Below are 15,080 nucleotides of genomic sequence, written 5' to 3'. Positions count from 1 at the left end.
GTTTAAGCATCCTCTAAAATCAAGTGGAGGAGCTCCTTAGCCTCCCACCATTTGTCACACTGCACACACGTAATGGGAATTTTTGAGATAGGTATCTCCACTTTTGAATCTCATGGTTGTTTTACTAGTCACTATCCCACTAGGGCTGAAAGTCTGTGTAGTAGCATGGCACTAAAACCAAAAAAATAATTCCAGACCAGATGATAAAGGTTATATGATAGCCTCAAGGTGTCCAACACCAACTGGAATCCAACACAAATCACTTGGAATCCCAAAATGGAATCTGGAATTTGGGCAAGAATCTCTGATAAAATGGAATCTTAACAAATGTTCTATGAGTTCGGTTATTTCCGTATATTTCTTGTAAATTCTACCATATATTATCTCGTGTGCTATGCTGCAAATCAGTTTAGTCTTGTAAGCATGGTGTACATGTCTCGACATGCATTCCAATTAGCCTGGAAGCCAGCTGAATGCACAAAAAGTGTTAACATGTGTAGCTAACTATGCAAATTTCCAAATTTGGAAACTGGAATCTTAGCTTGGAAGCCAGAATCTTTGTAAAAAAAATGGTGAGATTCCGAATCTTACATGCGACTTTTGGGTGGTGTCAGACACCTCAAATAGCCTGTAGCATGCCAAGTTTTGTAAAATTACCTTCTTTTGATTTGCACTTATTTAACTTTGAAGATGCAACAGATTATTAAATTGTATCAGCCAACAACCTCCACTATGGCTCTTGTAGTTTCTCACCTAGTAGAGCAATTCTATAATTATATGTATTACTGTTTAGCAATAACTAAGTTGCTCACTGGCTTCTTTAACAACTGCTAAAGAGTGAATCTTTAAAAGTCAATGCATAGTCCTCTACCAAATTTTGAGTGTGTATGGTGCATAAATTTGAAGTTATACTAAGTAAATTGTGAGATGCATAGTCCTCTTATATATACCAAATGCGGAGTACATATATTTGAAGTGACCAAGTGAATTGTGAGACAATGTGGCTGGTTAAGGTGGAAGAATAGTCACATGATAAGACTGCTTTATGAATGTACTGACATAGTGAATGTTAATAGTGGCCTAACAATTTGATAGTTTCATTCTTTGAAGAGTTTCACTATACTTTTCTGTGTTGTTTTTGCTGACCTATTAGCATTGAAGGTTTCACTTAATCACTTCAACACCACCTTAAGAATTGCAGTAACTTACCACTATCTGATATAGATGGCATTGTAGTGATTTTGGTAGACATTGTCAGTAATTGGTTACTTCTTTCCAGAGTGTTATTCTTGTTCTAGTGCCAGAATAATAGATAGGGAATTGGTACATGTAATGTACATACAATTTTTACTTACAGTGGTCACAGAATAGAAATATCTTTTCCCATGAGATTTAACAAACTACAAGTAATACAGGAAATGTACAGCATTAAGAATAATAGTTGTGTTAACTGTTACACATGGTGTATGATGCATGCAGTTATTTACGTAATGGTGAAAAACACCCTACAAATTTAACTTTGTGAAGTCAGCTTTATCATCATAAGAATTGTAAAATAGATGACAATTTTATTGACAATGCTATTAACAATGTTACTTCTATTTTGACATGTACGCAATAAATTATTGGCTGATATCATCCATTAACTGCAACACACTAACTGTTCTACACTGTGTTGTAATCATAAGAGTACAATTGGGCACTTGCTCAACAGCAATCATTCTATAGTATTAAACATTGACCACATACAGTCAACCCATTGCAGCATGATGACACAAAAAACTATAGGCTTAGTTCACTGCAATAGTCTTTGTCACAAACTATACAGCTGTCAGTGTAACTTTCTATGCCTTTATTCACAACTTTCTCATTGCTGGTATTTTTACCTCATCCAGGACATTTCACCATCAGAGTTAAAAAGGGAATCACCCAGCACATCTTGATTAATCACATCATTGTTGAATGCTCCTCCTACTACAGAATGCTGTATTAATGAGATAAATTGCTTATAATACACATTTTAATAAATGATGCGTACCAATAAACAATCCAACATCATATTTTCAAGTAGATGTCATTGACTCACTCCAAACTAGTTTACAACCATCCATAAAAATAGTCACCTAATACTACTACAATCACCTACTGTGTTTATTACATAAGCTGTCAATGGTCACAATAAATCCAACACAACAAATTCTTCTTGTCCATTGTTGCATACTAGATTATTTTGATGACAATAGTTACTGTATATACTTACCATGCTGTGTATCTACGTATTCTCCCTAATATTCAATTAACTTACAGTAATTTTCTTCTTTTCTGCATGGGTACTGGTAGTATTAATCAGCACACCAGCTACTACTGCTGCACATATTACTTAACGTTGGTTCTAGCATACTTATGTATATGAGTGTATCATTATTTCTTGTAGCAAAATCATCATTAAAAACAATTATGTGCAATTGTGCACTGCAAAACTATTTACCTTTGCAACTTGTAGTGTCATGAAGTTCTTCCATATTTTGTGTCACATAATCTACCAAAGAGCTTATGTTATTTTGTACAAGTAATCTAACCATTTCAGTGAAATAGCATTGCAGAAATGGGATGAGGTTTCGACCTACAAACTGCTATAAATTACATACAAGTATCACTAACCCCACTTAATAATCAGTCAAGATCACAATTGCTTTTCCGTGTATATTGGCTATACCTGAAAACAAAATATTACTACATGCAGCTACCTTAGCTTGATCAGTGTATACTCTGCAATTGGACACAATACCTGCATGCATATGATATAGTGTAATATATAATAATAATATGCCCCTTTCTTTTGCTCACTTTATCATTTGCTAGCCACACAGAACTCATCGAGATCATTTAAACTGCTTAGGATAAATTAGGGACAATTATTACAAAGAATAAGCTAAAACACTTTTCACCTCAATTTATCATCACTTGAAAGGTTCCATGGTGTGATGTTTGGTCCAGTGTAACAACTGAGTGCTAAGCACACATAAATAATTATTACACTGTAAACAAACAATCATTAAAATAGTTTCTTCAATGGTCGCCTACATCTAAAGATATACTAGTGGACATTTAATCCCAAAACTTCAATCTATAATCATGACTGATTTAGGAATTAAATGTCCACTAGATGTCTTCAGGTGAGATGACTTCCTCTTTGTTTATTACATGTAAAGGATACTTATTAGACTATTATGCAATTCTTTAATAAAGCATACTTTTGAGTCAATGAGGTATACCGTAAATTGGGCTATTTTCGTGTATGAAAATATTCATGAGTTAAATTTTCGTGTAAATAAATTTTCATGGGTGCCTGTACTCACAAAAATATTTTTACATGAAATTTTTGTCATGCTGAAATTATAACAATTGTGTATTGCTGATTGATAGACTGTTCACTACTTTACTTACAGGCACAGCAAGGAACAACACTTACAGCAACGAGCAAGCCCACGCAATACTAACAAGTTGATCATGTGATGTTGTGTACGTGGATATCATTTATATTATCAATTGTGTACTGTGTGAAAATCTTACCTGCATACTAGAACCTACAAATGAGAGTAATAGCTAAGTATGCAGTAGCTAGCCATTATAAAAGACAGAAGTATTGGACATGTTCCTTGGAAAATGTCTCATGTTTGTTCGCCATTTCTTCGAAGAGGAAGTAATATTACTTGTTAAATAACACGAGTGGACTTACCACAGAGTGGGATGGTTACTAATGTGCTGGTTAAAAATAAAGCATGTGTGAAAAAAATTGATGTTTGTTTATATTCACGTGTTAAATTTCCGTGGATGTAGCTAACCTTGAAACTTTATAACCGTCACAAATAACCCAATTTACGGTAGTCATTTTGCTTATTGGAGAGTTACTTTCCACCACTTATCACAGTAGGATGGTATGATAAGGAGTAGGTGATAGGTGAATAGGTGATATTCTGCATATTTTTTTCCCATGAAATAAACCCCCATAAGCATTTCATTTATTGCACCATAGATAATGTATGCGTTCCTAATGGATAGGAAACGCCTGTTAAATTATTTTCCTATCCTAGTTACGGTGCGCCAGTACATTAGGAAATGTACTGAGTGGCTTTTGGCTTTCTCTGGCTTGTTTGAAGGCCAGTTTAATGGCATGGATATTCCTTTTACATTGTTTATTGTTTTGTATTGTGTACTAAACAAGAACACAGTGTGTCTGTGGACATTGGGAGAAATATTGTTAGCGACAGGTGACAATGGCAGGTACGCACCAGCTAATATTTCAGCAGCAGTACTATTAGCCAACTTCTTGTCACCGCATTTACACAACCAAAGAAATGTGTGATACATTGAAATAGATTTTATGCTACAGTACTGCTCAGCTTGAGCTAAACAATTGCACAAAATAGTACCTATTTCTTGACGTTTTGTCAGCAAAGCAGTGAATATCTAGCTAACCTAGTATGCTCTACCTGCTACAAGTGGTATAAACAGCAGCAAAGAAACAACACTGCAGTTTCTGTTTTTTCAGGAAATTTGCACATCTATTTTGAAACACCATATTCTACCTCTGAACCTGAATTTTCTTATATTGTTGTTTACTGCTCTCCAGCATCCCTACCCAGTCCAGCCTCCAATTAGTGTAGGTGGTAACTAACCCAGCTGTAAACAACAAACACTAATTTGCTGGTTACAAGAACAATGAAATCTTCCACCTGTTGAGGCCATAAAGTTTACGCGCAGTGAAACAAGGATGGCCCATGATGTCACTATGTAAATAATATGGGCGTTTCCAATCCATATGACATACATTATCTATGATTGCACCTACAATAATAATCACTTAGTCAGTGATTAAGTACAGTATGTGATAACACTATTGTTGTTCGCATGTTCAAAGACCCCTCAACATTTTCTGTGGGTTATTTACAATTGATTATCAGTTGATGTACTCATGGCCTGACTGAATTAACGGTGTCATTTGAATGGTTTGAGCAAATCCCCTTTTCAGTGAACGAAATTTATAAAATTAAAAATCACACCAAACTGCAAGTGCTGGAGCTATTCAGTAGCTATAATACATGTACGCTGGTGTAGCATTGTATGAATCATTTATAAGAGTTATGTTTAATAGGCAGCATCAACATTGTAATCATTTTCTATTACCTCTCACAGAATAGATAATTTGCATGTGTACATTATGCAGTCAGAATTAATGTCACCGCAAGTCCTACTTTTCAAACATACTTAGTGCAGTTAATATAAACATCTTAGGCCTTTATAAGGCCTTCTGATATACAGACACTGCCTTTACCAAGTACTTTAACCAATCATAATAAGTAATTTACCTTCCTGTCTAACTATGTACCCTCTGAACTCCACTATCTTCTAGTTTCTGTAAAATATAAATTAATTAGGTTAACACAATAATAGGCTTGTTGTCCTGGTTACCTGTGAAAACTTCACTTATTCATTACAATAATTATATTTAGCTGTAAGTCAGAGAAAGTTACTATTATTCAGTGTCCATTTCATTGTGCTAATGTTCAGATAATCTTATTGATTGATGACTCAGTCACAACCTTTGATATAAACACAGAAAGGTACATTGCATATTGGGGAATTGAGCCTCAACAACATCTGTAACTAACCAATGGATCCATTCATTGTTTCAAAAATCTACTTCATTTATGAAGTCCATTATATTCATAATCATCTGTCTTCATCCACTTAAGAGCATACGAAGAGCCTGATTTTCTTTATCTTTATCTTGGTTACTTTCTCACATTACGTATTTCAAATTAATAGCTGAAGTCCTCTATATACGCTACTACACTTTATTTAAATTGCTAAAAATACTGTACATGCATACTATGCAGTTGACACGTGCCTTTGAAGTAGGGAGATCTTGTATTGTCAAGTTGAGGGTTTATGCATGTACATAACCAGGGGCGGATCCGGGGGGGGGGCTTTGGGGGCTGAAGCCCCCCCTTCATATTTAGGCTTTACTTGATCAATATGCTGAGTATTATAATGAAATTTTGTTTTAGCATAATCACATGATCACTAATAATACAAATACTCATAAAACCACCTTATAAACATCTTTCCAAGGTATTATCAGTGGATTTATGCTAAAGTTTATGCAACAAGGACCCGGATCAGCATTGGAGGTGTACAAGATCGAGATACTCTAATAGAGCAGTCAGCTAACTACTGTAATAGAACATTCACTGGAAACATGTAGTTGGTTCTGTTATGGAATTTTTCAAATCTGCCTGCACCTATACATACAATGAAGTGTATTGGTCTGTTTAAAGGGCTTCATTCATCTACTTGTGTAGTTAATATGTATGGCAATACTTAATTCAGGTACACAATTTCCATTGAAAATGCTCTCAGATTCAATCTTGTGTTGTTCAAATTTCAAAATTTTCCACTTTCAACATTCTTATTCTAACATGCACCTATTCAGTGTTGTGCAATTGTGAGAGGGGTGCATCATGTACTTAGTTGTCTGTACCTACCCAAACTTTTATATTAGCAAAATGCTTCAGAGAGCCATACTTATAATCTAAAGGCAGTATATAAAGTATCTACAGGTATGAATTTTATGTGGAAATGTCTCCAAATTGCAGTATTTTAGCATCTATTTTTCAAATTTTTCCTGGGAGGGCATGCCCCCTGACCCCCCTAGTTCCAGCATGCTTCACACACCTTTACCCAAGAGATTAGTACCTTGAGTTAGCCCCCCCCCCCTTTTATAAATCCTAGATCCGCCCCTGATAACATACACTTTACATAGTGACTGTTATACCATCATCATGCACTATGTAGCATTGATATGATGCTACAAATGTAGCATGCACTATGTACCATAATTATAAAAAACAGACGGCACAGTCATGGTAAGAGCAAACACTTCTCCAATCAGGTTATTTTGGCATACCAGACACTTAGCACATCTTGTCAATACAATAATTTAACTACAGAGTTTTGCTTCAGTATATAGTTTACAGCAGCTACTTCTATCGAAAACTAAAAATCTGGGAGTAAAATCCCACTATTTTGGGGGCTGCACTCTTTTTTTTACAGCTTGGCAGTTTTGGTTTAGATACAATGTATCATCCATTACATATAACACACTGTATTAGATAGGACTTGGTGATTCTACCTTACACTTTCACATCAGTTTGGTCATTTACTCAGTTTATTAATATGTGCTGCAACTCTTTAAAGTTTCTAGATAACTAGCTTAAATGTTTAATAATAAGGATAAGGATAATGACACCAAATTTACACTAAAGGATTAGTTGGGATAAGACACTTGATTATTATGCACAATGACATAATCCTCACCATTAACATTCAGTACTCCAGAACTAGTGTCACTAGATACTACATTAGTGACATTACATGTGTAGGTACCCACATCAGATGACTGTACATTACTGATTCTTAATAAACTCAGACCAGAAAACGGAGACAACACATCATATTTCACTGTATTAGTCACATCCACTGGAACATCATTAAAGTACCAACTGATGGTAGGAACTGGTTCACCAGTAGCTAAACAAGTGAAAGAAGCTGTGTCTGTCTCATTTTGTATTTGATCCATCACTTCAGGACTGATAGATGGAGGGACTACAGTACACATAATAATACACTGAAGATTGAGTGTACAAAAACTAAACTATATAATAATCACAAATACATTCACATCCCTAGTACTCACTGACACGAACTGTCTAACTATATGCTAAGCACCATCAAGACAAACAATAGTACGCATGCAATGCCGTGCAACCAAGTACTGTCAGTACAGGTGTGTGACAGGCAAGTGTGTGTTTTACAGGAAGAAAGAAAATGCTGTTTTCATGCATCCCTGGCTCAATTGTGCCTGAATGAAAATTAACCATTTTGTTGTGGAAACTCCTTTTGGGTAGGACACCTTAGGTGTTAAAATTTGAGCCGAATCTGCTCAGCCATCATTGAGATGTGCATCTTCAAACTTCATCTTAGTTTCTTTATATTATTCTTCATCTTTGCAGAAAAAGCAGAAAAATTGCTATAATTCGCATGTGCTTTACTTCAAATTTGGACAGCAGTAAGAGCACAATGAAACACAATTGCAGTCTCATTTCGTACACATCGGATAAAGAACAATGGAGTTAAGTGCAATTTTTGAAAAAATAGTAAAGCAACTATTTGCCATGACCACCACAGGATAAACAGTTTGAAAGAATTACTTGAAAATTGGTCTGTACATGGAGTAACCATTGTACTGCAACCTCCTGTGGTTTGAAAGAAATCGCAATAACAGCAATAAAAAATGCCAACCATTCAGGGCATATTATGTGACTTGATTTGTGAAAAGGTACCCTTTTCACACACAAAATTTGACTCATTTTTAAAATTTTGAAGTTTCACAACTTTTTTATCATGGCATATTGAGTGTAGCTACAGTACAGGTATATATATCTGGCTGCATTTTGATGCTAAGAGCAAGTTAATCTGTATAAGGAATCAAGTATTAAATCATTTTGTTTGCTGGTATATAAAATGTGTAGAAAAGGTATCTTTTTGCAGATCCGGTCACATATAACAAACGTGCAATTGAGTTTCACTGATAAGAAAACCATTACTTGCCATATCTACAAGACAAAGTAGTTAATGTAATGAGTTGAAAAAAGTACGTACGTACTACATAAGTAGATTAAAATCACTGAGTTATACTGCCAAATCATACTAGGCTCGGTAATAATTTTGTCAATCACTACATTGATGATACACTGTACATTTTCTGTACATGTTGCTGTATTAAACTTGTTATATCCAACCTTTGTGGTAAGTTTAGCCACTATACTGTTGGCAGTGATAATGCATCACAGCAGCATCACAGTAACTCATTTATGATTCCCTTTGCAGGTTACGCAGATGCTTCTCTGGTCTAAGGAAGCCTGGCAAAAATACTTAGATGGCCTTGGTATCACTCTGGTTACATGTACTGTAACTTGTTCGTACTAGACAATTGTAAAATATGTTTTAATTCTTTGTGTGGGTTATTGCCGCCACCTTAAGAGATCAGCTACAAACAAGTCACCCTGTATAACAATCCACCACTCATCATGTTTACCTTTTCATAAGGAATTGTTAGCGATATATGAGGCAGCTGCACTGGTATAAATATTGCCACTGTTAAATGGTAACGCATTGGCCTTTTCATTGATGGCAATGAAAAATTCTGTGGCTAGACTGTGATGACATAATAATTAGTCTACAATGTAGCTTTCAGAGTATCTATGACCAATATTGCTGAGAAGCAAAGTGGCCATTTTGCTTCATTTTCAGCAATGTTCCACCCAATATACATGTCACAAGCAAAGAACAATATGAGAAGTGCATCTGCAATCAATCTAGTCACTATCAGGATTACAAATGATCCTTGTGATATTGTAACTAGCACTGAAGCCAAACATGTTATCTACGTGGTTGTTGAGAAAGTAATGGGACATAAAAGAAGGACAGAGGTAAGTGTATGATGGATACTGCAGTTGGTAAACAGGCTTGTCTTTGGGTTGAAGCGGTCAGAGATGATGAGTATTAATCATGTCGATGTGCACAGAGATTGACAGCTAAGCTGCATGATGGACAGCATCACCTTAACTTAGAATGCATAAAAAGGCCACTTTCAAAGCATGTTAAATTTGACTGATTTGTTGTTTTTTTGAAGATGTCAATATTCCAGTGTAGTACAATGCACATGCATGGTTCCACACAGCACAACTCTAGTGCTTCTTATGATTATGATTTACTGACCCAGACGAACACTTTGTTTTGAATTTGATAAATGGGTTCTTTGTGCATGATACCATTGATGGTTTTAATGGCACACAGTGAAGTAGTAAGGACTGAGCAAATGTTTTATTATGTAAAGTTTGGTGTTTTATAAAACAGTACATTTTTTGTTTAGCTATTCTACTAATTTCTATGGGATTAAGTTGGTGGTCAAGTAGCTATCAAATGGCCACCCACTATTGTTATTAAGACTTTTGAAACTTTCCATACGGAATTCAGGGGAAGACTACCAGAGCTAAGAACAAGGAGGAGGCAAGGACCTATATATCTGATCTTTAATGCTATATTATAAGATGATTTCTTGAAGCAAGTTTATAAGCAAACATGAAGCAATAATTCCCCCGACCTTTAGATAACCAGTGATTCTTAACAGTGCGCATGTATTATCATCAACATGGACACTACAGAATACACAAAACACACACTAAGTTTGGGAAAAAGCAGTTCTACTGTTAAATGCCTAACCGCACAGCATGATGGTTGTACAAGGGAATATTTTTTAGTCTGTCTATGACTAGTACTCAAAATTTTAGCCTGTTACGATGAGCCATTATAGAAAAAAACCTGCTCAGCAGGTGTGGTGGTAAAATTCATGCTCAATTATTGCACAAGCTACATAATCAATGCAGATTTCACAGTAGCATGTTTGTCACAGCCTTCTTTGAGGTTTTCTATTCTACAAGAGCCTGAGGAGTTGTTACAATGTATTCTCTACATGTGAAAACACTCCAACAAGAATTAACAGCACTATTGTGGCTATTCTAGTACAAGGCGTGCCCACATTGCTAATCTAACCATGCATATTAATTTTGTGGGTCATTATTACACAACAGCGGTTTCATACATTATAAGGTTTCTAAAAACCAGGGTGCCCCTTTATCATACAGTATGGTAGCATAGTAGTAGGGATTCCCCAAAATGACATGCACGCCCCCACCTCTAAAACCATCCTAGAAATATCTTTAGACTGTACCTTAATGAACTAGTCTTTTGGTGTACCTATCATCAATTATAGCATTAAACCTAATAAACGTGCCAATAATGAACATTTAAAAAGTACCAAAATTTGAACTTTAGTCTGCTTGCTTTACTGCATGTATTGTATGACCACCATTTTTTGTCACAATAGTATACTCTCACCAGTGGCATGTACCTTTCTGGGGTTCCAACAAGTACTTACCTATGTTCTTTATGTTTCCTTTTATCTTTAATTAAGCTAGTCACCTTCTTCATGGTACGAAATCATTATGAGGCATTAATTTTCGATATCATCACTTTTATTACTTAGATACTACAGAGTTATTTAAAGCACTTACAGTCTCATTGAGAGATATTACTGGTTGACAGTTGGTAGGCACTGTACCAGACTTTCCATTACAACTCTGACCGGATCAGTAACAATTAAGTGACGCGCCCTTTTATGATCTAGCTGGACCAATAATGATCAAGAAACATGCCCATTAATGATCTTATAGCAAATGATTATAAAATACAAGCCTCTTATTGGAAGCATAGTGAAAAACATGGAAAGACCAAGCCCAAGAAACATTTCCAGTTGGCTATAGCACACTTGAGATACTCTAATAATGCAGTAACCCTAATGCAACAGCCACATTTGATATTCTAATAGAACAGTCACATGTGTATATTATAACTTTTATTAGCTATAACAAAAAGCTGAGTAAATCAGTGCAAAAAGGGATCCAAGCGATAAAAGTTAGTGAAACAAGTAATGTATTATAACATAATTTTGTGGGAAAATCCCTACTTTGGCATTGGATAAAATAATCGTTGTGACATGCCAATGTGGGGATTTTCCCACAGAACACTGCTATAATACCATCATCCAAATAATTATCCTGTTTCACTAATTTTATTGTATTGATTCCTACTTCATTTTAAAATTCATAACTTTTAAATGCACTTAAGACACAAATACATGCCAAATAGTGGCTTCTTGGCTGTATTAAACTTTTTAATGTGCTCCTTACATCAAATTCTTTAGCTAGTATTTGTGGCTAAACATTTGTATGGATATTAGCACTAGGCACATCCATCATTTTGGCCAAAGCATTTTTGTTGTTCCTGTTACCACACAAGACCAATATCAAGCATTTTTGGTTTTAAAACACAGGAAAGCCTCCCCTAATCAGTTCATGTGACATGCCATCAAGTAAACTATACAAAGTGACTTGCATGACACTATTCTATACAAAATACAGTTCATATACACAGTGTCCCCCACTATATTTAGTGATACTGCTTTACACTTTGCCTAAATGCAATTGATGATAAGACTTCAGTTAATAAACGGCATAGAACCTAAAATGTAAGGCAATGGCACAAGGTCAGGTGTAGACACAAGATTATATAATGAAGTGAGACTTACCATTAACAGTCAGTACTCCAGAACTAGTGTCACTAGACACTACATTAGTAGCATTACATGTGTAGGTACCCACATCAGATGACTGTACATTATTGATTCTTAAGGTACTCAGTGTACTGGTAAAGGACATTGAAACCAACACCTCATATTTCATGGTATAAGTCACATCCACTGGATCATCATTAAAGTACCAGCTGATGGTAGGAACTGGTTCACCAGTAGCTTGACAGGTAAAGGAAGTTGTGTCTCTCTCATATTTTGTTTGGTCCATAACTTCAGGACTGATAGCTGGAGGAACTGTAGTGGATATGAGTAAAGGAAATTTAAAGACTAAAAATATATAAGTGAAACTCAATGACATGAAAATCACTAGAACACAATACTGCTTTATATCTATTGATGGATTTACATACCAGATATATAGGCTAGGGCATAGTGTATGCATATAATAAATATTTTAAATTCAACTACATAATTTAAGTTTGATATTTCATTTACAGCTATACTGTGTACCATAATCTTAACAAAAGGAACACAACGTTCATGTAGTGACAGCCAATTCTAGCAATGCTTAAATTATAAGTATAATATATTTCAAGAAATAGCTATAGTATGCACACATTGAGTTGGATCCTCAAAAACATTTGATAACTCAAGGATGCAATTACACAAAAATCTTGAAATTTTGCTCATTTGTAGCTCTGCTTTTCCAGCTAAAAACTATTTCAAAATCAAATGCCTGACACAATATTTACGGTCAATCAAAATTTACATCATACATTTAAGGAGAAGCCATAAAGTGTAGCATCACCCTTTCCTGAACTTGTGATGGAGCTGAACCACATGTGTCTGTTGTTGACACTGTTACTGTCATCTGGTTGGCTGAAATGTTAAATTTCTTGAGAAAAATCCACTTTTCATTTTTAGCTGTTTTTCAAGATCCAGAGATGTCAAATAAAGTAAATATCTTGCAAGTATTGGTGTAAGCTAAACTGGTGTAACTAACAGTATATTGCAAATATAAATCACCAGTTTTGTAATGTACTTGGAAAGAGTACGGATAAATGTGGTACTATGCTGCAGAAGTGAAAATACCTCTTATAAAAACTGCCTGTACATTTAAATACCAACAGCTTATTAACTTACACTGTACAGTGATGGTAATATTCCTAGTAGTACTATTGACAATATTACTAGCTGAACATGTGTACATTCCAGTGTCTACTCTCATAGCTCCTGTCACCATCAGTTCTACACTTACACTAGTCACATTACCAATACCAGTAGATGACATCACCTCACTACCAGATACTAGTCTCATATCACTTAGACTACTCCCATCACTGTTCTGCCATACAACTGTTGGTGGAGGATAACCTGTAGCTGTACATGTGATTGATCCATTACTTCCTTCAGTAATAGTAAACTCTAGTCCTTCCACTGGTGTAGTAATGTTTGGTGATACTATAAAATACCAAATGATCACGTTTTAAACAATAGAATAATCCTCACCATTAACAGTTAGTATTCCAGAACTAGTGTCACTAGATACTACATTAGTAGCATTACATGTGTAGGTACCCACATCAGATGACTGTACACTCATTATTGTTAGTGTACTACTGTTAGTAGTGACATTTAATGATGACACTGATACAGTATATTTTGTAGTATTAGCCAGATCCACTAGAACATCATTAAAGTACCAACTGATGGTAGCAACTGGTTCACCAGTAGCTTGACAAGTAAAAGAAGTTGTGTCTGTCTCATTTTGTGTTTGGTCCATCACTTCTGAACTGATAGCTGGAGGAACTACAGGGGTTTGATATAGTAATACATCACATGTCCTAGTAATACCAATCACTTTTAATGATTATTGTCATCACAAAAATAGTGGCATAAACATCATTGTAGTGTCATTTCTTAGCCACCACCTTTGATTTCACAACGCTTTTGTCCTGTTTTATTATTTTTGGGAGGGGGCCTGATTTTCACAGCTTAAATGTATTACTTTCACTGCAATGTTTTATGTAATGCAATTCATAGGTAATGTGTACCCAACACCAACACATTCTACAGTAGACTGTGGTTATTATAATTTTTGAACAGTTGGTTGTGAAATTTACTATACTTGTTAAGCGCATGCACTTAGAAATGATCACTACGAGTTTCTGCTAGGAGATTGTTATTCATGCTTGTCATATCTTCAGATATCACTAATCAATAAAATGTTTTGTTCAATCAAGGAAATGGCGAGTCATGCCTAGCTCTTGTTATTACAAGCAGCAGCATTTGTTAGACAGATACCTGGTGAGACATCAAGTATGCTCTGACACTTCTGTTTTGCTTTGCTAATCTTCAGTTTCTATTCTATGTAGCATGCAGTGATTTTAATTATTTGCACTAAATAAACAAGTGTCTAGTATAAGTATACTGTGTGCACTTAACAGTTAATACACATATTAACCATGTGCCCTTAATAATCAGAGTGTATGGTATTCTGGAATTAGCTGGTCTATTCAACACACCTACTTAGTTGGCAGATTTATCCTACTACCAAGATTTTTTGTTAGCATGTTTCAAGAGTTATAAGCACACAATATCTTCATGTCGAAGGCATGCATAACATGTGAGTTATGGAGGCACAATTTTATTTTTGAGCAGTGAAAAGATATAAATATGTGGAAGACAATGGAAGACATTGTTATTCTCTCAGCTATTGTTGATGACAATGAAGAGGAATAATGTCACAGTAAAGATACAGAAATTCATTGTAGCACTGAACCATCACAAAAGGTAGGAGAACTAA

The 15,080-nt window shown here is 35.2% G+C and overlaps 1 protein-coding gene and 1 long non-coding RNA gene across 2 annotated transcripts in view; both read right to left on the bottom strand.

The window, feature by feature from the left end:
- Positions 1–1,008: 1,008 nt before the first annotated feature.
- Positions 1,009–5,977, bottom strand: LOC136256333 (uncharacterized). Its single transcript, XR_010701453.1, has 10 exons — positions 5,673–5,977; positions 5,473–5,603; positions 5,370–5,416; positions 2,949–3,012; positions 2,848–2,891; positions 2,039–2,788; positions 1,887–1,984; positions 1,356–1,400; positions 1,210–1,294; positions 1,009–1,146 (listed from the first exon to the last, which is right to left on the bottom strand). It is a non-coding gene; the product is annotated as an uncharacterized lncRNA (long non-coding RNA).
- Positions 5,978–6,062: 85 nt separating this feature from the next.
- The window catches only part of LOC136255267 (hemicentin-1-like), a 79,060-nt gene continuing 70,042 nt past the window's right edge, over positions 6,063–15,080 (bottom strand). The window contains exons 16-20 of the mRNA XM_066047993.1: positions 13,784–14,083; positions 13,418–13,735; positions 12,272–12,568; positions 7,381–7,668; positions 6,063–7,322 (exon numbers count right to left, since the gene is read on the bottom strand). Coding sequence (XP_065904065.1) covers positions 7,318–7,322; positions 7,381–7,668; positions 12,272–12,568; positions 13,418–13,735; positions 13,784–14,083 — 1,208 coding nt within the window. The 3' untranslated portion in view covers positions 6,063–7,317. The remainder of the gene's footprint in view (positions 7,323–7,380; positions 7,669–12,271; positions 12,569–13,417; positions 13,736–13,783; positions 14,084–15,080) is intronic.

Source organism: Dysidea avara, chromosome 5 (genome assembly GCF_963678975.1).
Source record: "Dysidea avara chromosome 5, odDysAvar1.4, whole genome shotgun sequence".
In the NCBI taxonomy this organism is placed as follows: Eukaryota; Metazoa; Porifera; class Demospongiae; order Dictyoceratida; family Dysideidae; genus Dysidea; species Dysidea avara.
The sequence above is the reverse complement of the archived record's forward strand: the minus strand, read 5'-3'. Positions and strand labels throughout refer to the sequence as shown.